Source organism: Mesoplodon densirostris, chromosome 16 (assembly GCF_025265405.1).
Source record: "Mesoplodon densirostris isolate mMesDen1 chromosome 16, mMesDen1 primary haplotype, whole genome shotgun sequence".
NCBI classification, from domain to species: Eukaryota; Metazoa; Chordata; class Mammalia; order Artiodactyla; family Ziphiidae; genus Mesoplodon; species Mesoplodon densirostris.
The window spans coordinates 37,560,060-37,583,720 of record NC_082676.1 but is presented as its reverse complement, the minus strand read 5'-3'; the positions used below and the strand labels follow the sequence as shown (position 1 = coordinate 37,583,720).

Below are 23,661 nucleotides of genomic sequence, written 5' to 3'. Positions count from 1 at the left end.
GCTGGGGGCCAGCCCTGCAGGAAGGCATTCTGGACCTAGAGTTGCCCTGGGACTGGTAACCAAGAGGGCCCAGTGGGGCCAGCAGGGACTCTGGGGCTACTTATCAGTCAAATCTTTCCTTCTGGTTGCTCCTGGACTGCAAGCCACTCTCGGCAGAGCAGGATGGAAGTTACGTCCCTGACTACAGCAGTGGTGACCTGACCCAAGCAGCAGGGTGGACCACGGCAGGCCCCAGAGGGGGGCTCTCTCCCAGAGGTTGTGTGCACTGGGCGCACTGGGTGAGGCCCAGCACAGACATGAGTCTGGGAGAGATCCAGAGAGCCTGCCAGAGACAGGCAAGGACCGCAGGACTGAGACCCTTGGGTTCAGGGGTATATGGGAACTCTCTGAACTATCTCTGCAACTTTTTTGTAGATCTAAATCTATTCTAAAAGAATACGTTTATTTTCAGAAAAGCATATACTGTATGGAGCATCCCTTTTTCCCTGACCACACAGTTCTCGAAGGTCTTGTGTATTGCTCTGCCTTTAAAGAAGGCCTTTAAACCCAAATAATTACCTGTCTCTTATCACAACTCACCACTCTATAGAAGGAAGTGGGGATGTCCTAGTGCACAACTGGTTCTGTAGTGTCTTAGGAACAAGTTCATCTGTATTCAGAGCTTCTATGCAACTGCCTGCCTTCTTTTCTTGGAATTTAGTCTTCCCTCTCTGCTTCCTTCAGACACGCCCCCCTGCTCCAAAACCCTTCTAACCCTTGAACATAGAATTCCAACCTCCCTCCCATGAAACCCTCCTAGATTAATGACAGTGATGCCGCTTCCCTTGTTCTGGTCCAAATAACCAGATCTACTCCTTGTCAGTGACCTGTTCCAGACTACCCCTTGTCCTAGACTTCTGCAATAAAACCTTGCTAATATCCATTTGAGTCTTGATTTTTCTCGGTTTTCCATCATCCATGCACTCTGAATGTGTACACCCTTCACAATGGCCACCTCACAGTGTGACCCAGGGACCACCCACATCAGATTCATCTGGGATATGGTTTAACAATGCAGACCCTGAGGAAGCAGCACCCACACACATCACTTTAAATAAGAAGCACATAAACGGATAAGAACTTCCACAAGACCAGTAGTTTCTAAAATACATTCCGTGAAACTATCCCAAGGATTTGTGGCTAGGGAAGTTATGGCCTTCCATTTATTTGAGCAGCCCTGTTTTATATTTTACACTTCTCCACAAAAACCCATTTGTACAAAGAGACTGCGTTGATGAACTCTTTGGAAACTGCTGCCTTTGCGCCTGTGGGTCTAGGCCAGGTCTGTTCTCATCTGTGTGGTCTGGAGAGTACATGACACATATGGATGGAGACGTGGTAAAGCTGGAGGTGGAGGGTGAGGACCATCCCGAGTCACTGCTCTGGCAGGCCAGATGCTTCCCTGAGCACAGCAAGGCTTGGCCCTGCTCTTCTATTCCCAAGACAGTCGGGAGCTCCAGGGCCTTCTGGATCAGGAGCAGAAAGCCAAGGGCACCGGGGGGAGCTGCTTCCCTCCAGGGACAGCCTCAGGCTGTGAACCTCCTTCCGGCCAGAAGTTTCCAGAGATCAAGCCCCGTATACTCACAGGAGTGGAGTTTGAAGAGAAGTTTGACAGTGTAATCATAGAGGTGGCTGCAGTCCAAGATGACCTGGATCAGCGGGGCTAGGCGGCACTGCCCGGCTGTCGTCACTGACACGGAACGGGACATGTCCAGGGAGCTGAACACTAGGGGACAGAAAGGGGAGAGGCAGCAGAGCTAGCAAATTAGAGGCGACCTTCTCAGACGGGAGAAGGCAGGAGTCCAACACACGAGGACCTATTCTGTGCAATCATGATCTCATGTAATGCGTTTAACCCCTTCAACACTCCTATGGGGTAGCTAAGAGTATCCCCATCATACAGGGGAGTAAGTAACTTGAAGGTGGTCACAAAGCCAAGAAGCGGTTTTGCCGAGAGATGGTGAGTTAAAAGCCAGAGCCCCTGTGGCCAGCGACGGCTAGACCAGGAGCCTGTGGCCCTGGCAGCCAAGATGCTCTGTGTGTCACAAACAGGTGAAATGAACTTGCTCTACTCTGTGCACAGCCCGGCGGGAGCCGAGGAAAGGGATTTACTGGGGGAGCAACCCGAATGCCTCCTTCCGGTCTGAGGAGCTTCATGCTTCCTCCCCCACCTCCCTCCCATATGGGCAGGAAGAACACATCCCCTTTTTTTGTTTGCCGTACGCGGGCCTCTCACTGTTGTGGCCTCTCCCGTTGCAGAGCACAGGCTCCGGACACACAGGCTCAGTGGCCATAGCTCACGGGCCCAGCCGCTCTGCGGCATGTGGGATCTTCCCGAACCAGGGCACAAACCCGTGTCCCTTGCATTGGCAGGCGGACTCTCAACCACTGCGCCACCAGGGAAGCCCACAAGCAGTTATTTTTAAAAGTTTAAGGTTTCTGATTTAATGGGGAGGTGGGCTCTTGTTCAAGGGAAGCCCTCGTTTTATGGGGAATCAGTATTTCAGGATCGAAAGGGGCTTTGGACAGCCAATCCAGCCCTCTGTCTCAGGCATGAACTTGGTCTCACGGTGGTCTTGACCCTGAGAAGCACCCAATCTGGTGGTGCAATAGAAAACATGTGGGGAAACTATCAAACATTGATCAGAACACGAAGGAGGAAATAATTCAGCCTTGGCTTCCTGCTGGCTTGTCACAGGGTTCTTGGAACACCACAAGGGGGGAAATGCAGGAACCCTGGTGGACAATTGGAGGAGAGGCTGCGAGGACCCAGGGCAAGGAGCCAGGAAGAGGACGAGCCATCAGGATCAAGGCTGACGGAGGTCCTTGGGGGAGCTGGTCAACGGAAGTACTGCTCTCCACTCTCCCGGGCTCCAGAGAGCAAGCTGCTCCCACAGACCCCTCCACGTTAACCCCCTGCCCCTTGCCCCTCGCTCCTAAACCAAGCAACTAGATGCCTGGCCGTGGACCCTGAGTGCACACCACTGGCCAGGGCTGATTTCCTCCCTGCAGAGGCTGCCCACCGCCTCCGGAGACCCTGCACGTGGCCGGCACCTAAAGACTTTCCCTGCAGTCCCTCAGCGAGTGGGACTGCCCCGGAGGAAAGCCCAGAGCCACTGTGTTCGGCCTTCCCTGGCTGTACTAGTCCCTGTTAACAGGTTTAGTCTGGCAAGTGAAAGAAAGAAAGAAAAAAAGCCTAAACGGTTCTAATTAAAAGGCAGCTTTTCTTGACACAAATTAAAAGCAGCTGTCACTGCAAGGTGGCCATCCCCAAATCTCCTGGCTTCCTTAGGCCCCATGCTGGCAAGGAATCCCAGGCTGCTCCATCTCCCGGCCTGCCTGCCGCTTTCCAGGAATGCCCCTTGGCATCTAGTAACATCTAGAGCTGTGTGACCGTGGGCAAGTTACTCAACCTCTCTGTGCCTCCAGATGCTTTTCTGTAAGATGCAGATGGTTCTAATAGCACATACCTCTTAAGGGTCTTGTAAGGAGGTCTCGTAAGGATTAAATGAGAATGTCCTATAAAGTTCATGGTAACAGTGCAGTGGTCCTTCCCATTTGCTTTAAGACTGATTAAAATCACCTGGGGAAATTTGAAAACTACTAATGTCTGCCTGCAACTCCTCCATGCCCCCTTCTTTTTTAATTGGTCTGGGGTAGGGTTGGGGCATTAGTGGGTTTCAAAAGCCCCCCAGGTGATTCTAATATGCAGCCAGGGTTGAAAACTATTTTCTAGCTCAGTGCTTCTCAAACTGTAGCATGCATCAGAATCCCCCCATAGGATCACTCCAGTAGAATTCTGTGATGATGGAAGGGCGCTGTACGTGTGTCCAATATACTAGCCATGCGTGGCTGCTGAGTGCCTGCAATGTGGTGAGTGCAACTGAGGCCCTGACTTTTGAATGTTACTTAATCGTAATTAATTTAAATAGTCACACCTGGCCAGTGGCTACCCTGTTGGACTGCAGACGTGGGGAGTTTGTTAAAACAGATGGCTGGGCCCCACCTGCAGAGATTCTAATTCAGAAGGTCTGGGGTGGGACCCGAGAATGTGCATTTTTAATACGTTCTCAGGTGATGCCGATGCTGCTGGTCCAGGGACCACACTTTGAGAATCACTGCAAGTGCACCAAATAAATGTTAATTGTAATTGGCCCACGTTTCCCACAGTTGAAAATGCAGGGCCTCCTTCCAAAGGTTCTGGTCCCAATCTCACAGGGTCACAGACTAGGACTCAGAAGCTGGACAGACTTCTTCTAATACCAGCTCTCTCGATTTCTGTGGCTCACAAGAGGTGACTGAGGATGGGGAGCGGGTGGGGAAACGTGTAGAGGACGCTCTTGATTCCAAATCACTGCTCTCTGGGGGATGAGAAAACCACCGCCATTTATCCATGGAAGAGTTTGTGCGAAGACTTGGGGGAGCTCTCTCTAGAAAACTCTAGCTAATTCTCCCCAGATAATTCCAGAGCATTCAGCTGGATGTTGACAGTATTTTTTTAAAATAAATTTATTTATTTATCTATTTATTTTTGGCTGAGTTGGGTCTTTGTTGCTGCGCGTGGGGGCTACTCTTCATTGCGGTGCACGGGCTTTTCATTGCAGTGGCTTCTTTTGTTGCAGAGCACAGGCTCTAGGCACGCGGGCTTCAGTAGTTGTGGCTCGCAGGCTCTAGAGCACAGGCTCAGTAGTTGCGGCTCACTGGCTCTAGAGCACAGGCTCAGTAGCTGTGGCGCATGGGCTTAGTTGCTCTGCGGCATGTGGGATCTTCCTGGACCAGGGCTCGAACCCGTGTCCCCTGCATTGGCAGGCAGATTCTTAACCACTGCACCACCAGGGAAACCCGTTGACAACATTTTATGAACTCTGTCCACCTGTTGTTTCTTCACTGCTGTTCACGCAGAAGGCGAGCATTCTAAACTTGGTTGTTGAGCACTTGCTACATGCCAGGCATGGGGCTAGAACAGAGGTGAGCAGGCATGGTTCCTGATTTTTGAGGAGGAGCTAATATTGCTAATAACCCAAGTGATCAGTGCATATGGAAACAGAGCCAGGTATCATGGGATGCGGGGGCAGAAAGGGTGACTGCACAGGCCACCTGGGCAGAAATACACCCTGAGGGCCAGCCCAGCTGAGCAGCACACAGGCCTGGGCCAAAGGACCAGCCAGTGCTGGGGCCACAGTCTAGGGTCTGTCAGAGGTCGGAACTGTCTTTGGACTCTTGGAGGCCTGGGCTTAGCGGGGAGGCCAGCAGGGTGGGGATTGCAGTCTTTCCGCTCACGTGAAAATGCCCTTGGGCTTCAGCCCCTCCCTGCACCAGGGCCAAGAGAACAGACACAGTGTGGGCAGCTCCATCTCCCTGGCCCTGAGCTGTACAACTTGTATGGAGACGGGGGCTAGGCCAGCTGGTCCAAGCAGGGAACCAGGCTGGGGGTTAGGTGATGCCCAGGAAAGCCTGGGCCAGACGGTAGGGATAGACTCACCAGTTTGGAAGAGGTTAAGTTCACACTCCAGGTAGTCGAACATTTCCACTGTCAGCTGGAAACTGGACCCAAGAGGAAAGAGAGCTTATACTCCACAGCCCGAGGCCAGCGCTCCACCTGTCCCTGCCCCCAAGCCCTGTACTGACGCCAATGTACACGTGTGTGCGGGCGCGCACACACACACACACACACACACACCAGCTTCAATTCTTAGCCCCGACCTAAGTGGGTATTAAGGCCATTGGAAGTTCAAGCAGGGCGAATTCAACAGTGACAGCAGCAAAGAAAGAGGGCAGAGGGGTACAGAGAAGGGAGGCCTGGCGTGGGAGACGCCCTGGAAGGGTCCTTGAGGAGGCGCCAGGAGTAAGTGGCTCCAAGGTCAAGTCACTCAGGGGCTTTAGTTCCCACCCCAGCCACTGCCCTTGCCCTCAGGCCCTCTGAGACCCTAACCGGAAGTGACAGCATCTACCCAAGCTTTCTCTCTCATAGAGTCCAGAATGTGAGGACAGCCACTTACAAGTTGTTAACATCACTCTCTCCGGCCTCGTCCAGCTGCCGGTCACTCATCTGAAGGTTGCCTGGGAACCTAGGATTCTGGAAGGGAGGCAGAGGAAGTCAGAACAGGGCACCTCAAGAGCTCTCTACACAGACCAACTAAGCCGACATCAAGCAAGCCAGCCCCGCTGAGCTCGGGCTGCAGCAGGTGGCTTCTGCTTGGTGCAGGTGCCTGCATGCTCCCTGGGGAGGTGTGGCAGCGCCCACAGCCTCACACACGCACACACAGGTCCTGTGATTGGTTCACGGCAAAGAACACCCACCGCCCATCATCATAGGGGAAGGCTTCATCCCAACCCTGGGACCCAGGGGAGGACCCCTCGCTCACAGCCTGTGCCACGGACATCTTCTCTGTGGTGCAATGACACCGAGCGTGTGAGAGTGGTCGGTCTTCAGCTTGACACCCACACCATGCAGGCAGTGCAGCCTTTGCTTATTTCCAATATGTTCTGAGTACTATCCAGGCTTCCTGCTGCCCTCTGGCCATTTCCTGAAGTGGCTATTGTGAGCTCAGGGCAGGCAAACCCATTCTCATATTAACTTTAGCAAAACATAATCAGTCAAATAAACTTGAAGGCTGGAAAATATTACATCAAGCACCTGCACGCTCAGGGGAAGTTATGTGGGACCATCAGCTGGTGAGTATCTGTATCCCACTCTCTTCCTCGGTGTGGTCTGTCTGGAGCGGGTGGAACACAGGGCAGCGGGGCAGGTGGAGGGGAGCACAGAGAGATGGGTGGCCAGTCCACCAAGGGGGCTCTAAATGCCAGTGTGAGTTCTTCAGGCTCTGAAGACAGAAATCCTCCACTCCGGCACCTCCCTCTCTGGCTGTAACACCCGGCGCTCTGCCCATGCAGCCCCTTCCTGCCCTCAGGCCCACCACCCCTGCTCATCTGCCTCAGAGACTCAGGCCGGTGCCTTTATCCTTCTGGTCTTATTTACTTCCTCACTCAGTCTGGACATTATGATGACCTGGTCCCCTTCTCCATTTCCACCACCAGCTCCCTAATTCTGGCCATTTTCCCTCCCACCTGGCATGCCATTCTTCCTTACCTCCTATGTGCCTCATACCCACTCTTCAAGGACCACCTCAAGACCCAATTCCTTCATTCTGCCCTTTAGGATGCCATATCCCTCCATCATTTCAAAACATCCCTGGCACTTTTCTGCAGGCACACATACCTGCCCAGCACCATTACACAGCTACTGCAAGTGTATAAGCTTCTCTCTCCGACAGATCTGTAAACGCCTTAAGAGTAGACCCTTTTTTCTTATTCTTATATGCCACTTGGCACACAGTTTTACATGCATTAAGTGTGTAAGAAATACCAGCTAGGGCTTCCCTGGTGGTGCAGGGGTTAAAAATCCACCTGCCAATGCAGGGGACACAGGTTCAAGCCCTGGTCCGGGAAGATACCATGTGTCACAGAGCAACTACGCCTGCGCACCATAACTACTGGGCCTGCGCTCTAGGGCCCACACGCCATAACTACTGAAGCCCACGCGCCTAGAGCCTGTGCTCCGCAACAAGAGAAGCCACTGCAATGAGCACCGCAACGAAGAGTAGCCCCTGCTCGCCACAATTAGAGAAAGCCCGCGTGCAGCAAAGAAGACCCAATGCGGCCAAAAATAAATAATAATAAATAAAATAAATATTAAAAAATCTTATATATATAAAAAAAGAAATATCAGCTAAAGTCATATCTTGATTAGAAGGTCCTGTGTGGAAACTTACTATATAAATGAAAGGCGTTGTTCCTATTAACAGTCAAGTCAGTGCTTCTGAAGTATTTTTATAAGGCCACCTGGTGGATCGGGTTCCTCTTTCTATTTGCAAAATGAGGAACAAAAGGTGCAGAAGACCTGGGCCAAAATCCCAGGCTCCTTGTCACATCCCAGGTGCCTGACTGCAGTCACTCTATAAAATGTTTCCTCTTACATAGCTGGGATATAGTGTGAACACTCCCTGAGAAGCCAGGCTATCTCATTACCTGGAAAACCTGACAATTAAGCCCAGCCAGGTGTGAGGGGACAGGGCGAGGAGGTGGGAGAAGCGGGGGCGGGGGGAGTGCATGGCTGACAGTGGCAGCAGAATTGTCACAAAGACTCACTTTGGTGTGGTACTCCATCTTCGTTCTCAGCAGTTTGAGGTAGATGCTGCAAAGCTGCCCATACCCCTCACTCAGGTGGCCCTTTCAGGATGAGGAAAGAAATCAGTGTGTCAACATGAAGAACATTGGGTTGAAAGATCTACAGCCAGGATTTCTTTTTGAAAGAATATATATTTTTTGTGAGTATGAAAATAACATACATCCGCTGTTGAAAATTTGGAAAACGTAAAAAAGTACATATGCAAACAAATCACCCTTAACCTAACCACCAGACATAATCATATATACACTATTGATACTATGTATAAAATAGATAACTAATGAGAACCTACTATATAGCACAGGGAACTCCACTCAGTGTTCTGTGGTGACCTAAGTGGGAAGGAAATCCAAAAAAGAGGGGATGTATGTATACATATTGCTGATTCACTTTACTGTACAGTAGAAACTAACACAATACTGTAAAGCAACTATACTCCAACAAAAATTTTAAAAAAAGAACTACAATGAAATACCATCTCACATCTATTAGGAAAGCTAATATCAAAAAAAAAAAAAGTGCTGGGGAGGATGTGGAGTAATTGGTACCCTTGGACACTGTTAGTGGGGATGTAAAATGGTACAGCAACTGTGGAAAACAGTATGGCAGCTCCTCAAAAAATTACAAATAGAATTACCATATGATCCTGAAATTCCACCTCTCAGTATATACTCAAATGAATTGAAAGAAGGATCTTGAAAATATTTGCACACCCATGTTCATAGAAGCATTATTTACAATAGCTAAAACATGGAGGCAACCAAAGTGTCCATCGACAGATGAATGAATAAACAGAATGTGATATACCCATACAACAGAATATTATTCAGTCTTAAAAGGAAATTCTGACATGTACTACAACATGAATGAATCTTGAGTACATTATGTTAAGTGAAATAATCCAGTCACGAAAGGACAACTCGTGTATGATTCAATTTATATGAGGTACTTAGATTAGTAAAAAATCTTGAGACAGAAAGTAAAATGGTGGTTTCTAGGGGCTGGAGGTGGGGAGGGGGATGGGGAGTTATTGTTTAATGGATATAGATTTCCAGTTTTACAAGATGAAAAGTTTCAGACATGGATGGTGCGATGATTATACAACAATATGAACGTACTTAATACCACTCAACTGTACACTTAAGAAATGGTTAAGGTAGTACATTTCATGTTATGTGTATTTTACCACAATAAAAATTTGGAAAAATTGTAATAAAATGTTGATATACATTGTAAAACAAAATTAGAAAGAACATTTGGAAAATGTAAAAAAGTATATATGCAAACAAATCACCCTTAACCTAACCACCAGATATAATCATGGCTAACACTTTGGGGCTCACAATGTTATTTTTTCAATTTAAACAGACTTAATTTTTTAGGGGAGTTTTAGGGTCACAGCAAAATGGAACAGAAAGTACAGAGATTCCCCATGTCCCCCCTGTCCCCACACATACACAGCCTCTTCCACTGTTAACATCCCTCACCAGAGTGGGACATTTGTTATAATTGATGAACCTGACACATCATTATCACCAAAAGTAAAGTTTACATTAGGGTTCACTCTTGGTGCTGTACATCCTATGGGTTTTGACAAATGTATAATGACATGGATTTACCATTATAGTGTCATACAGAGTAGTTTCACTGCCCTAGAAATCCTCTGTGCTCCACCTTTATTTTAAAAGATAAAATGGGATCAATATGGTTTTTTTCAATTAATGTACTGCAATTTTCCCCATCTTCTTAAATTTTCTTTTGTATCATTATTTTTCATGACTACCCAGTACATTATAAGTCTGTACTGTAATTTATCAGACCAGCTCCCTACTGTTGTATGTTTTAGTTGTAGACAAGTTTTTCTACGGTAACTATGTTTCGATGAACATTCCTACAGTATCATCTTGTGTACAAACATCCTTTGGGTAAATTCTGGACGATGCTTCTCATTTAAGAACCTTAAGTCTCCCATCCTTAGTAATCACAGTCTGACCATGGGCTATCTCCTTCCTTTTGTCTCTCTATCTAAACACAGGAGAGGAAACACCTCCTCCAGATGGATTTCAACAGACTAAGAGCATCTATGGTATTATACCTGGGATGGGGGTTTGAAATGGGACTAAACCCAGCTGGTAAAGAAGAAGCCTTCCCATGGAGTGTGCCCATGCAGTCACGTCCTAGGTGCCTGGGCAGAAGCTAGGCTTAGCAGAGTGATGCTGGCAACTCCCCATTATATACAAAAGAAAAGGGAAATGGGGCACAAAGAACCTTAAACTGAATAACTGTGGCTCCCACGTGAGTCTTGACTTCTACATTTTCTTCTAAGTGCATCTACATCCTCTAGAGTAGACAAATCCTTTGAAAGATGCCTCAAGGGGCACCAAAGATAGCTGAGTAATCAAAGGAGTTTAAAAACATCAATGCCAGAGATGACAGTATTTCATAATGTATTAATTTTCTATGAAAATTCGTATTTTATGATATACTTGTTCATTATAGAAAAATCAGAAAGTAGTGAGAAGTAGAAAAAGCAAAAATACACTCATCATCAAAGACAACTATACTTCATGTGAAAATGTATGAGGATCAAAAAGGTGGGGACTTCCCTGGTGGTGCAGTGGTTAAGAATTCGCCTCCTAATGCAGGGTACGTGGGTTAGATCCCTGGTCAGGGAACTAGATCCCACATGCATGCTACAACTAAGAGTTCCCATGCCACAACTAAGGAGCCCACTGGCTGCAACTAAGGAGCCCACCAGCCACAACTAAGACCTGGAACAACCAAAAATAAATAAATAAAATGAATAAAAATTTAAAAAATGAATTATATTTTTAAAAAAGTAAAAGGTGAATGAATCAAAGACTTAAATGTAAAATGCAAAACTATAAAACTCCTAGAAGATCACAAAGGAGAAAACCTGGATGAACTTGAGTATGGTGATAACTCTAGATACAACACCAAAGGCACAATCCATGAAAGAAATAATTGATAAGCTGGGCTTCATTAAAATTAAAAAGTTCTACTCTGGGACTTCCCTGGTGGCGCAGTGGTTAAGAACCAGCCTGCCAATGCAGGGGACATGGGTTCGAGCCCTGGTCCGGGAAGATCCCACATGCTGCAGAGCAACTAAGCTTATGAGCCACAACTACTGAGCCCACACACTGCAACTACTGAAGCCTGCGGGCTCTAGCGCCCGTGCTCCGCAACAAGAGAAGCCACGGCAGTGAGTAGCTCGTGCAACACAAAGAAGAGTAGCCCCCACTCGCCGCAACTGGAGAAAGCCCGCGCGCAGCAACGAAGACCCAACATAACAAAAACAAACAGACAAACAAACAAACAAAAACGTCTACTCTGCAAAAGACATTGTCAAGAAAATGAGAAGATAAGCCACAGACTGGGAGAAAATATTTGCAAAAGACATATCTGATAAAGGACAGTTATCTAAAACATATAAATATACTCCTAAAACTCAACAATAAGAAAACAAACAATCCAGCTAAAAAATGGGCCTAAGACCTTAACCGAAACCTTATGAGAGAAGATGTTTAGATGGTCAATAAGCATATGGAAAGATGCTCCACATCCTATGTCAACAGGGAAATGCAAATTAAAACAATGAAATACCACTACATACCTATTAGAATGGCCGAAATCCAGAACACTGACAACACCAAATACTGATGAGGATGCAGAGCAACAGGAACTCTCATTCACTGCTGGTGGGAATGCAGAGTGATACAGCCACTTTGGAAAATAGCTTGGTAGTTTCTTACAAAACTAAACATACTATTACCATATGATTCAACTATGGAGCTCCTTGGTTTTCACCCAAAGGAGTTGAAAACTTAAGTCCACACAAAAACCTGCACATGGATGTTTGTAGCAGCTTTACTCATAATTACCAAAACTTGGAAGCAACCAGGATGACCTTCAGTAGGTGAATGGATACATAAACTGTGATGCATCCAAACAGTGGAATATTACTGAGCAGTAAAAAGAAATGAGCTATCAAGCCACGAAGAGACGTGGAGGAAACTTAATTGAATATTACTAAGTGAAAGAAGCCAGTCTGAAAAGACTACAAACTATATGATTCCAACTATATGACATCTGGAAAAGGTAAAACTACGGAGACTGTAAAAAGATCAGTGGTTGCCAAGAGTTGGGGGGGTGGGGGTGGGGAGTGAGTAGGGGTGGGGTGGGATGAACAGGTAGAGCACAGAGGATTTTTAAGTTGGTGAAAATATTCTGTCTGATGTATACATTTGTCCAAACCCACAGAATGTATACCACCACAAGTGAACTGTAACGTAAACTATGGACTTTGGTGATTGTGATGGATGTGTCAGTAGGTTCATCCATTAGGGGAGGCTACGCATGTTTGGGGGCAGGGCAGGTATATGGAAACTCTGTACTTTCTACTCAATTTTTCAGTGAACCTAAAACTGCTCTTAAAAAAAATAAGGTCTTAATTTTTTTTAAAAAAAGTAAAAGAAGTTTCTAACTTCAGAAACTCTTAGTCAAATGGAAGAGACAGACTACATAGGAAAAAAGACCTAAAAGAATTCTATTTTGGATAACAAGGCAGGCAGGCTAGGTACCTGGGTTGACCTTCCCACTGAAAACTACTAACAATATTGAGTGAAGGGGCTTCCCTGGTGGCGCGGTGGTTGGGGGGTCTGCCTGCCGATGCAGAGGACGCGGGTTTGTGCCCTGGTCTGGGAGGATCCCACGTGCCGCGGAGCGGCTGGGCCTGTGAGCCGTGGCCGCTGGGCCTGCGCATCTGGAGCCTGTGCTCCGCAGCGGGAGAGGTCACAGCAGTGAGAGGCCCGCGTACCGCAAAAAAAAAAAAAAAAAAAATTGAGTGAAATATTAAAAATGCTTTGAAGGCGTTAATGAACTTGCAGGAGAGTAAGGAATACTCAGGCCAGGAACTGAGTAATCCAGATATTCAGAGAGCAAATGACTTGATGGGGTCAGGGAATGGTGGGGAGGGGGCACTTTGCCACACCAAGTGAACCTGAGTTTTGGTTTTCTGGGCCTTAAGGCCCAGGTGGTGAACAGGAGGCAGGGCTCTCACCTGCCCAACTTGAGGAGTCTAGTGGAAGAGCCAAAAGACTTCCTCCTCGGTGCAGGGGAATTAAGGGTAAATTGGAAATAACACACATGTACTCCTGCAATGAAGGAGTCCCCCCTGAGGACTGCAAAGAAAATCTACTGCCTTAAACCACTGTTGTGATCAGAGGGTGGAAAATACTACTGCTGAGAATTGGACCTGTGAGCCAGTCCTCAAGGGGATCTGCTCAGAATTCACAAAACTTTTAAGCTGAGAATTTAATTTAGAGTGATCTTAATGGATGCAAGTGCCAATTCCCTCTGGAGGAAGCTGCCTTTGTTAGAATTCAAAGAATTTCCATCAAAAAAATCTCCAGGAAAATGAGCAGCTCACAGTAGAAAAGTAACTAAATACAAAAAGAAACTACATAGCAGGAGCAAAATTCATCAAAACAACAGATGGCAGAAACAGACCTCTAAGGACTTTAGATACTAGAATTATAAAATGTGATATATAAAACCACTATATTTAACAAGCCTAAAAAAATTAGAGACTGTTTCAAAATATATGCAGGGCACAATAAATTATAAAGAATGCCAAGCAGATTAGAAAAAAAAAAACCAAACCAAACCTAAAATTCCAAAAAATGAGGATGATGCTAAAATTGAAAACCTTATGGAGAGGTTTAGCAACAGATTAGACCCAGCTGAAGAGGGAATAAGTGAACTGAAAGGTAGATTTACTGAAATTATCCAGAATGCAGTATAGAGACAAACAAACAGGTAGAAAAAAATCAAATAGTGGTTTAAAGACATGGGGAATAGAGTGAGAAAGTCTAAAATACTGCTAACCAAAGTCTCAGAGGAAAACAAAGAATGAAGCAAATCAATATTTAGAGACAATGAGAATTTTTCATAACTGATAAAATATAATAATCTACAGATTTAAAAAGTCCAAAGAATCTAGAATAAATTCACACCTAGATAAATACTAAGAACTTAAAAACAGAGAAACAAACACAGATTAGCTTCAAGGAAGCAATGGTAAGTCTGACAGCAGACTTCATAAAAATGATGGAAGCCAGAAGTCGGTGGAAGGACATCTTGACTAAAATCTTCCATGTGCTGAAAGAAAAGAACTATTATCCCAGAATTCTAAAGTCAGAGAAAATATCTTCCATGAATGAGGGTGAAATAAAGACATTCTCCATCAGGTAAAAGTGGTTGTTTGCCACCAGCAGACTCTCACTAAAGGAAGTTCTAAAGGAAATAACTCAGGCAGAAAGAAAGAGATCCCAAATGGATGGCCTGAGATGTAAGAGGAAATGAAGAATGCAGAATAAGACAATTAAAATAAAATATCTTCTAGGGTCTAAAAGTAACAAAAATTAAAATGCATGACAACAACATACAAGGGAGTGAATGGGGTTAAAATATTCTAAGGTCTTTGTGCTATACTGGAAACAGATATGATATCTAGACATTGATATGAATTTTAGACATTGATAACCTAAGCATGCACTTTGTAATTATTAGATAACATTATCAAAAAATTAAAAAAAAACAAAACCTCTGCTTTTATTTTTTTATCTTCCCACTAGTAATGAGGGGGAAATTGAATGAGAAAGAAAATACCCAATCAATCCAAAAGAAGGCAAACAATGAGAGAAATAGAAACAGAACAGAGGGGACAAATAGCATAAAATAAGATGGGAGATATAAATCTAAACATATTATGAATTATAATAAATGTAAACAGAGTAAGTGTACAGTTGAAAGACAAAGACTGCCATCTTGAATTTTAAAAAATCCAACTAAATGCTATTGACAAATATATTTCTAAGACAAAAGAATACAGAAAAGTCAATCAGTCAATCACTATGCTATACATCTGAAACTAATATAGTATTATAAATCAACTATACTTCAATTTTAAACAAAAACTGACCATGAGCTAGCTCACACAGCGAGTCTCAAAAAAACTTCAAAAATCAATAGCATTGATTCTCTGGCCACAGTGCAATAAATATATATGTAAAAAATATTAAAAAGAATATAGAAAAGTCAAAAGTAAAAGGACGAAAAAAGATATACCAGATAAATTCTAGCAAAAAAAAGGAAAAAGACCTAACCTTTCCATGTTACAGAAATATAACAGAAAGCTCTCTAGCATACAGTTGGGAGTTTTGGGGACAAACCTCTGCTTTGTTTAGGTTAACTAGTCTTGTGACATAGGAAAAGCCGCTTCCCTCTCTGGGCCTGTATTTCTCATCTATAATGGGTAGATTGGACAACATAATTGCTAACATTTTGTGAGTGCAGACAGACACAGGTAAGAATTTGAAGGAAAGGGCTAACATAGTAGTTCTTAACCAGTGGGGCAAAATGACACATCAGAATCACCTGGAGAGATTCTTCAAAAGGCAAATTACCTCCTGTCCATACACATACTCCTTGAATCTAGAGGGATTCCAGTATGTGTACAAAACCAATGTATTCTGATATTGCCACCTACCTCCTCCCTCTTCCTAAGGCAATGAGAATCCCTAGACAGGAAAGAAAAACCACTGGCATTAAGGATTGGGAATGCCAATTCTCAATGTACTGTGACCCCAATGGGACCAGCAGAAGGAAAGAAGTAGGAGCTGTGACAGTGTCACTGCCGAAGGATCCCAATGCCCAGAGAGCATTATGACATGAGCTTCCATCAGCAGGAGAAGCTCCCAGACCCTAGAACTTCCCTACAGCTTCCAGGGACCCCAGGTAAGACTGTGGATATCATGGTTCCATTTGGGGGCATCTTTGACTCCCTCCCTGATGTTCATGAGAGAAATCCTAAACAAGCTGAAAGAGATGAATTTGCTCCATTCCACAGTCCTTGTTCTGTGGCCTCTGGGAAAGGAGAAGGTGGCACAGGTGGCCCCTGGGTGCATGTCCAAACTCACCCACATCCTGCTCATGTCACTCAATTCATTTTTGTATCTCAGAGAGTCCTTCAGGACCTGGAGAGAGAGGGAGAGGAAACAGAGGATGGTGAAACATGGGGCAGAGGAGAGAGGGTGATGGGAGAGAGACAAAACCGTCTATGAAATTGGTACCCAAGAGGCCAGGAGATGGGGGCAGCGGCCATCCCCTGTGCGAGAGTGGACAGTGGCTCTTGTGACTCAGGCAACTGCACTTTCCCCACATGGGTCCCTGGATCCCTGCCCAGCCCCTGCAGCCCCAGGAGCTCACGTTTGGGTGTCCGTCCCGGAGGAGTTTGTGGAACACGTGGCAGAACTTCCAGCAGAGCACAGCGTTGCTGGAGAGGGGCAGCCGGTTGACAACAGACCAAAAGGTCTGTGCCCCCTTCTCATGGTGGGTGCCCAGTATGCACGGTGAGGGAAGGTCATGGAAAACAAAGGCAACCAACCCTGGAACGAAGCCTCTAAAGGCCACTGCGGGGGCGGTGTGTTGTTCATGGCGCCTGGCACTACCCATCAGAGGGCACCACTCACAATGAAGGCACCACAGATCTGTACAAGTATCCTGGCAGTTTTTGGCGGATGGCAAAAAAGTGCCTCCTTCTAATAAAATCCATTTTATTAGATGATTTCCAAAGAGACAGCCATGTCTTTTGGGAGGGGTGTCTTTTCCTAATTTGCACAAGTACATTCTGGGCCAGCAGTGGCTCTGGTTGGCCTTTAGTGGGAAGATGCTTTGGTTGGAATTAGGGCTTTGCTGTGGGAAGACAGACTCTGCCCTTCCTCTAGGTTTGCTGAGTTTGTGGTGGAGCCTTTGTGGGGAGGTGGGTGGAGGGTGTGGTGTGTGCGCATAATTACAGCTAACATTTTAACAACACAATACAGCCTCTCAAAATTCCTTCTTATGCACTATTCCAAATCAAGGGTGCGCTTCAGCTCTTCAAGTGCCCTGGCCCCTGCTGGGGACCCTACCCACTGGCTACTGACACCCTTGGCTTCTCTTCCAGGTAGTGTCTGAATCCCCTCCCATTAGGCACTGTGCTCTTACCCTGAAAGCGGCAGTCTTTGTTTAAAATGTATTTTCCCTAAATTTAAAAATGACGCTTTCGGGACTTCCCTGGTGGCGCAGTGGTTAAGAATCCGCCTGCCAATGCACGGGACACGGGCTCGAGCCCTGGGCCGGGAAGATCCCACGTGCCGTGGAGCAACTAAGCCCGTGCGCCACAACTACTGAGCCTGTGCTCTAGAGCCCGTGAGCCACAGCTACTGAACCCATGTGCCACAACTACTGAAGCCTGCACGCCTAGAGCCCGTGCTCAGCAACAAGAGAAGCCACCGCAGTGAGAAGCCTGCGTACCGCAACGAAGAGTAGCCCCCGCTCACCGCAACTAGAGAAAGCCCACACGCAGCAACGAAGATCCAACACAGCCATAAACAAACAAACAAACAAACAAATAAATAAAATGACGTTTTCACTCCACCTCTTCTAAAAACCTTCCTGGCCTCGTTCAGGGGTGCCTTCATTTCCCAACACCTTGAATTCCCTGTATGCAGACTCCTGCCTGCCACGCTTTGCGTGTAATAAATGTCCTTCTGGCCTCGAGTGACTTTAACAGAGCTCCAGGCCTCCGTAATTAGGGAGCCCCCCCGCCTTTTTTTTTAACTTGGAAGACATTTACATTTATTTTTACTTTCCCACATCACCAATCATGGATGAGTGGCTTGTATCTCCATCAGGAAAATATAGCACTATCGAGTTACTATTAATATTATATCCAATAGAGAACTCAATCTTTGGTCACAGCGTTAAGAGCTCCTGGATTTAGTCCCATCGGCTCTTTCTGAAATGACCTAAGGGAGCCCTTTTTGAGGCAAGTAGAGGATTTACGCATTTCTTTTGTAATGGACGCTTACACAGGCCTCACACACCCAGTAACTGGGCACCATTAACCCAAGTATGGCAATGTCATCAGAACTTTCGGCTTTTTAATCCAGGCTCAGGTAAGAAGCACCGCACCATTTAGGAAAGACTTGCCTCAGGTTAGAAACTATAGGACTTCCCCGAAAGACATGTTGTTTTGCTTCTGACCTGGAAAGTGTGGTAAAATTCCCTCCCTGGACTGAAATTTGCATTTTGAGAGGGGCTGCCTTGAAAACGGACTTTTGGGTCAGCTTTTGGTCTTAGAGTGATTCCGAAATAACTTAGGGTTTCACTTCAAGCACAGCCCCTTGGGACTAGAAGGAAGCCAAGAGGAGAGATGGACAGCCCCCCACCCTCAACTGAGATGATTTCTCACAGTAGGTTGTGGCTCCTTTACCGGAGAGCAATCTCCCGAAACAGAAGCCAGGGACGTGTGGAGCTGGCCAGGCACCCCGGCTTGGAAAGAGGCAAGCAGACCTTTCTGTCTTTCTTTAATTTTCTGAGCATTTTAACGCACCCAATTCGTGTCAGGCACTTGGGGATATAAAGAAAATAAGACTTCAGTCCTCAGCCCTCCAGGAGTGGATACCACAGTCGGGGGCGTCAACGTGTTCACCAGGCACCAGGGATAAATGGTTGTCTGAACAGCATTTCTAAATGAAGCCAGGTTTCCAAATGCTCATTCAGTTGGTAGTGAGGGTAGCTGATGTTCTTTAAAAGTATTGATAAAGAATAAATGTTTTGTGAGATCTTTAGGCTTTAAAACCCTACTGTATGGAGCGGATCTTTTCAACATGTATCCGCCCCTTAGAAATTGTGAGGCAGAGAGACTCCCAGAATGTCAGAGCTGGAATGTTAGGCCTTTGAAAGCTTCTTTAGCCAACACTTTCAACTGACAGACAAGGGAATTAAGGCTCACAGAGGTCTCACTGGGCCCACTCGAGGTCCCAGAGCAAGTCAGAGAGCTCCAGAGATGAGATTTCAGAATCTCCCTCTAGGTCTGTTCCATCGCCCCAGGGAGCCTCCCTGGCAAGGTGAGACCTGGCCCGGCCACTACAGGCCTGGCCCTCTCTGTGCTCACACCCATCCAGAGGAGCACACTGTCCTGTGACAACTGTCTCTCTCTTACTTCATATCTTGAACCAGACTCACTGATCAGTATGCTTAGCAGGGAAGGGTCAAGACTGGGTAACTTCCCGTGAAAATCAATTGGGCCATTAATAATGAGGGCTTTTCTTGGTTTGGTTTTCTTGACTCAGTAAAGCATCAAGGGAATAAAAAGGCAAGGTCTGGCCAGGCTCACGGTTGGGCCAGGCTTCTGGGGTTCCCGGTAGAGGTTCTATAGCCCCATCTTGCAGCAAAGCCTTAATTCCAACCAAAGCATATTCTGCTAAAGACAAGCTGCTTTCCTTCCAGTGAAGAGCAGTACATGCTGTTAGCAACATTTCCTGAGGGCCTGACCTGTTCTGGGCATCGCACTGGCAGTGCCGGGCTTCCATGGCCTTCTAACCTGGAGGGTCTCCTCCACGGAGGGGCAGGTGTGGGATGACTTCAAGATAGGTTGTTCCAACCCAACTGGCTGTGGTGCAGCCACCATGCTGAGCCCCGGCAAGAAGGAGCTTCCCCTCGCAGACAAAAGCCCAGCCTCCCCTTGCCCTGTGCTTGGCCCCAGCACACACAGAGACCAAGCCTTGGTCCACTGGCAGCCTCTTCTTCAGGCTTTGGGGATTAGCCCTCGAGCACCTGGACTTGACCTCAAGGGCAGGTCCGGAGGGATCCATTGGCCAGGCTGCCTGCACTTTCCTCCAAAGCCACAGACCCATGACGGTGGTCGCCCAGGACCTCCAACAACTCGGCATTGGGGGCTTGGCGAAAATCTTCAAATCATCGGTTCCCTAGTCCACCCTGACCTTCTCATCTTCTTCCCTCTGGTTTGGGGTGAACCAGTTCACACAAGTGGCTCTTATTTCCATGGTAGAGCCCTTGTGTCGGCTTAAGGCCAACCGCTGCCGCCAAGGCCTCTATTTTGCTTTCATGTTCAGAGAAGGGCATTTGAGCACATCCCCAAGGGGGTGGTCAGTGTGGCAAGGTGCAGGGCCAGAGCGCTTTGATGGTACAGGTGAAAACCCCTCTGGTGCCCCGAGGAAATCTCTCAAGGGAGAGTAAGTTCAAAGGACTCGGCAGTTCTGAAAAGCTAAGTCCCAGGAGAGAGGCGAGACTGGGCCAGATGGCCGCTTTGGTCCCTTCCACCTCAACAGGCTGTGGGCTCTGAGGCCAGCTGTTGCCAACCCACACTGTTCAGACCCTGCTGGGGCCTGGCCGGTTCTCCTTCCTGAAGCTGAGCAAGGATGCCTCACCCCGACCTCATTCCCCACCCCCGCCCCCCGCCATTTGACCCCCCTTGGGGTCCGTCCTCCGAGCAACATCCAAAAGGATATTTCTGGCGTGTTTTTCCTTTACAGCCACTTCCTGCGTATTAATGGCCTTATTGATGCTGACAGTCTGAAAAACAAGAGGGAGGGGGGAGGGGAAGGAGGATGACATGAATAAGCTTCTGACAGTTGCTGGGACCTTCCCAGACACCCCGCCCCTTCCCCTCCCTCCGCAGACCCCTCTGTTCCACTGTCCCCTTGCAGGGCCCCCTGCGGGGGGCAGAGGTGGGCAGCACTACCAGGCCAGCTGGCCCGGGCTGTCCTAAGGCAGCGGGCTTTGCTGCCTGGCATTGGCTGTGCCCAGCTGCTGCGCCCGCATGCCACTCATTCACTTGGCCCAACATGGCAATTAAAGCCTGCACAAAGGGATGCCTTTCATCCCCCAGGGAAACATTATTTCTCCGGGAGCAGGAGGAAGAGGCGCTGAGATCAGGGAGGGGCTGTGGCTCAAAGACCGTCCAGCCACCCCTCTCTCACAGCTAGAACCTTCCATGGGGCCTACCCTAGCTGGCCCGGGTTGACAGTGGTCACTCTCCTCTCTTGTTTCCCTGCACTTGGGCAGTTTCCAGCTCCTAACCAAATTCCCTTTTATTTTCTTACTTCTATCATAGGGCATGATGAATATTCACTCCTTTCTGGTCATTTTAAAAATCGTAACTCTCTTCTGAAGTAAGCAAAGCACGTTATACATGTAAATATAACTTACACACACACATACATGGGATCGTATCATGTAGGCTGTTTTTTGAAATACAGCCTTTTTCTGTTTTGCTTTGCTTCCTTCCACAGACATCATTCTACCCCCAACCCATGTTAGCAACCTGTTATGCATCCTGCACGCGTGCACGCACACACACACACCCCTACATTCCAAAGGACTTATTTTTGTCACTGTTCTATAAAACTGGGACTGTCATGTACAGACTTTTTTACATCTTGCTCTTCTCACTTGAAAATATCCCATGAAACATTCTCCAAGTGAACTGGTAAAACGCTAGTTCATTCTTTAAAAAGATAACATAATATTCCATGGTGTGGGTGGATGTGATTTATAGCATCCTGTATTGGAAGGCAATTTATTTCCAGTAAACTATTTTAGTAAACATTCTTATACATATACCCTTATTAATTGAGGCTTTCGTTTCCAAGGGATAGAGTACTAGGAGTGAGATTACTGGGTCCACTTTTTTTTTTAAAACTTTTCATTATGGAAAAGTCCAAGCACACACAAACATGATGATTAGTCTAATAAGCCCTCATATAGTCAGTCCCCAGCACCAATTATTATGAACTTGCAGCCAAACACGCATCCTTATGGGTGAGGGGTCACAGACATTTTCTGTAGAGCCAGTTAGTAAATATTTCAGGCTTTGCAGGTCACATGGTCTCCATCACAACTATTCAGCTCTGCTGCTGGAGGGAAAAAGCCACCTCAGCGATACTAAATGAATACGGAACTGAATGACTGTGGCTGAATTCCAATAAAACTTTATTTACAAAACCAGGAGGTGGTCTGGATTTGGCCTGCACCTCTAGTGTGCTGACCCTTGCTTTATACCGTTGGTCACTGATTCCCTTGCTCCCTGGATTATCTGAAGTAAATTCTAGGCGTTATACCATTTTATCAGTAAATATTTCAGTATGAACTTCTAAGAAAAAAAAAAAAGACTCTTTAAAATTTAACCATAATACTATGATCACACCTAAAATTTTAAGGATAATTTCTTAATGTCATCAAATGGTTAGTGTTCACATTTCTCTCTTGTGTTAAAAAAACAAACAACTTTCTTGCAACTGTTCTAATCAGGATCTAAACAAGGCTGTCATTAGGCTTTGTAAACAGGCTCTAACAATTCACATTTCTACTGGCGATGTTCAAAAGTATCCCCTCCAACAGGGGTTATCACTTCTTTTCATTTTTGTTGGTCTTACGGGTGTAGCGACATTTCATCATGAACTTGTAATTTCCTGACTGCTAGTAAGTTTTGAGTATTTTCTTATATGTTCTCATGGTTGTTGACTGCCTTACCTAGTGAAGTATGTTCATCTTATCTTTTATAGCTTCTATGTTTACTTACGGTTTCTCCTGCCCCATGTTTATACTGGTAGACTCTTACGTTTTCCTCTAAGTGTTTTATTGTTTGTATTTTATTGTTTGTGTTTGAATCTTCATCTGGAAAAAATACATACTTATGTATATGTCATATATGTATATGTCCATGTATATGTGTATGAGTATATTTGGTACAAAATAGGTTATACTAAGATATGGTCTTTTATATCTGGTTTACATAACTTTTGGGTGTGTTCTTTAAGTCCACTATTGCACGTATTTTTTTCCTCTACCAGAATCAACTCTTTTTTTAAAATTGAGATATAGTTAATTTACAATGTTGTGTTAGTTTCAAGTGTACAGCAAAGTGATTCAGTTATACATATATATTCCTTTTCAGATTCTTTTCCCATGTAGGTTATTATAAGATATTGAGTATAGTTCCCTATGCTCTACAGTAGATCCTTGTTGTTTACCTATTTTATATTGGGTTTGCCAAAAAATTCATTCGGTTTTAAGTACAAATAAAAGATGTTTTTCATTTTCACGAAGAACTTTATTGAACAACGTATTCACTAACCGAACGAACTTTTTGGCCAATCCAATATATAGTAGTGGGTATACGTTAATCCCAAACTCCTAATTTATCTACCTCCCTCCCCCATCCCTTTTGGTAACCATAAGTTTGTTTTCTATGTCTGTGAGCCAGACTCAACTTCTTTAATAGCATAAGCTCTGTTGTGGGTTGAACTGTGTCTTCCCAAAAAAGACACGTTCAAGTTCAAATCCCCCAGCGCCTGTGAATGTGATCTCATTTGGAAACAGGGTCTTTGCAGATGTAATTAGTTAAGATGATGTCATACTGGATTAGGGTGAGTCCTAAATCCAGTATGACTGGTGCCCTTATAAGGCCAAGTGAAGACACAGGGACACAGACACTCAGGAAGAAGACAGCCATGTGAAGATGGAAGCTGACACTAAAGTGATGTGTCTACAAGCCAAGGAATGCG

General features: G+C 46.0%; 1 protein-coding gene across 2 annotated transcripts in view; it reads right to left on the bottom strand.

The window, feature by feature from the left end:
• The window catches only part of HIP1 (huntingtin interacting protein 1), a 151,451-nt gene that overhangs the window by 31,927 nt on the left and 95,863 nt on the right, over positions 1–23,661 (bottom strand). For both annotated transcript variants that reach the window (XM_060120409.1, XM_060120410.1), the window contains exons 2-8: positions 20,605–20,668; positions 16,517–16,659; positions 16,228–16,284; positions 8,188–8,268; positions 6,039–6,115; positions 5,522–5,583; positions 1,625–1,765 (exon numbers count right to left, since the gene is read on the bottom strand). In XM_060120409.1, the coding sequence (XP_059976392.1) occupies positions 1,625–1,765; positions 5,522–5,583; positions 6,039–6,115; positions 8,188–8,268; positions 16,228–16,284; positions 16,517–16,659; positions 20,605–20,668 (625 nt within the window). The remainder of the gene's footprint in view (positions 1–1,624; positions 1,766–5,521; positions 5,584–6,038; positions 6,116–8,187; positions 8,269–16,227; positions 16,285–16,516; positions 16,660–20,604; positions 20,669–23,661) is intronic.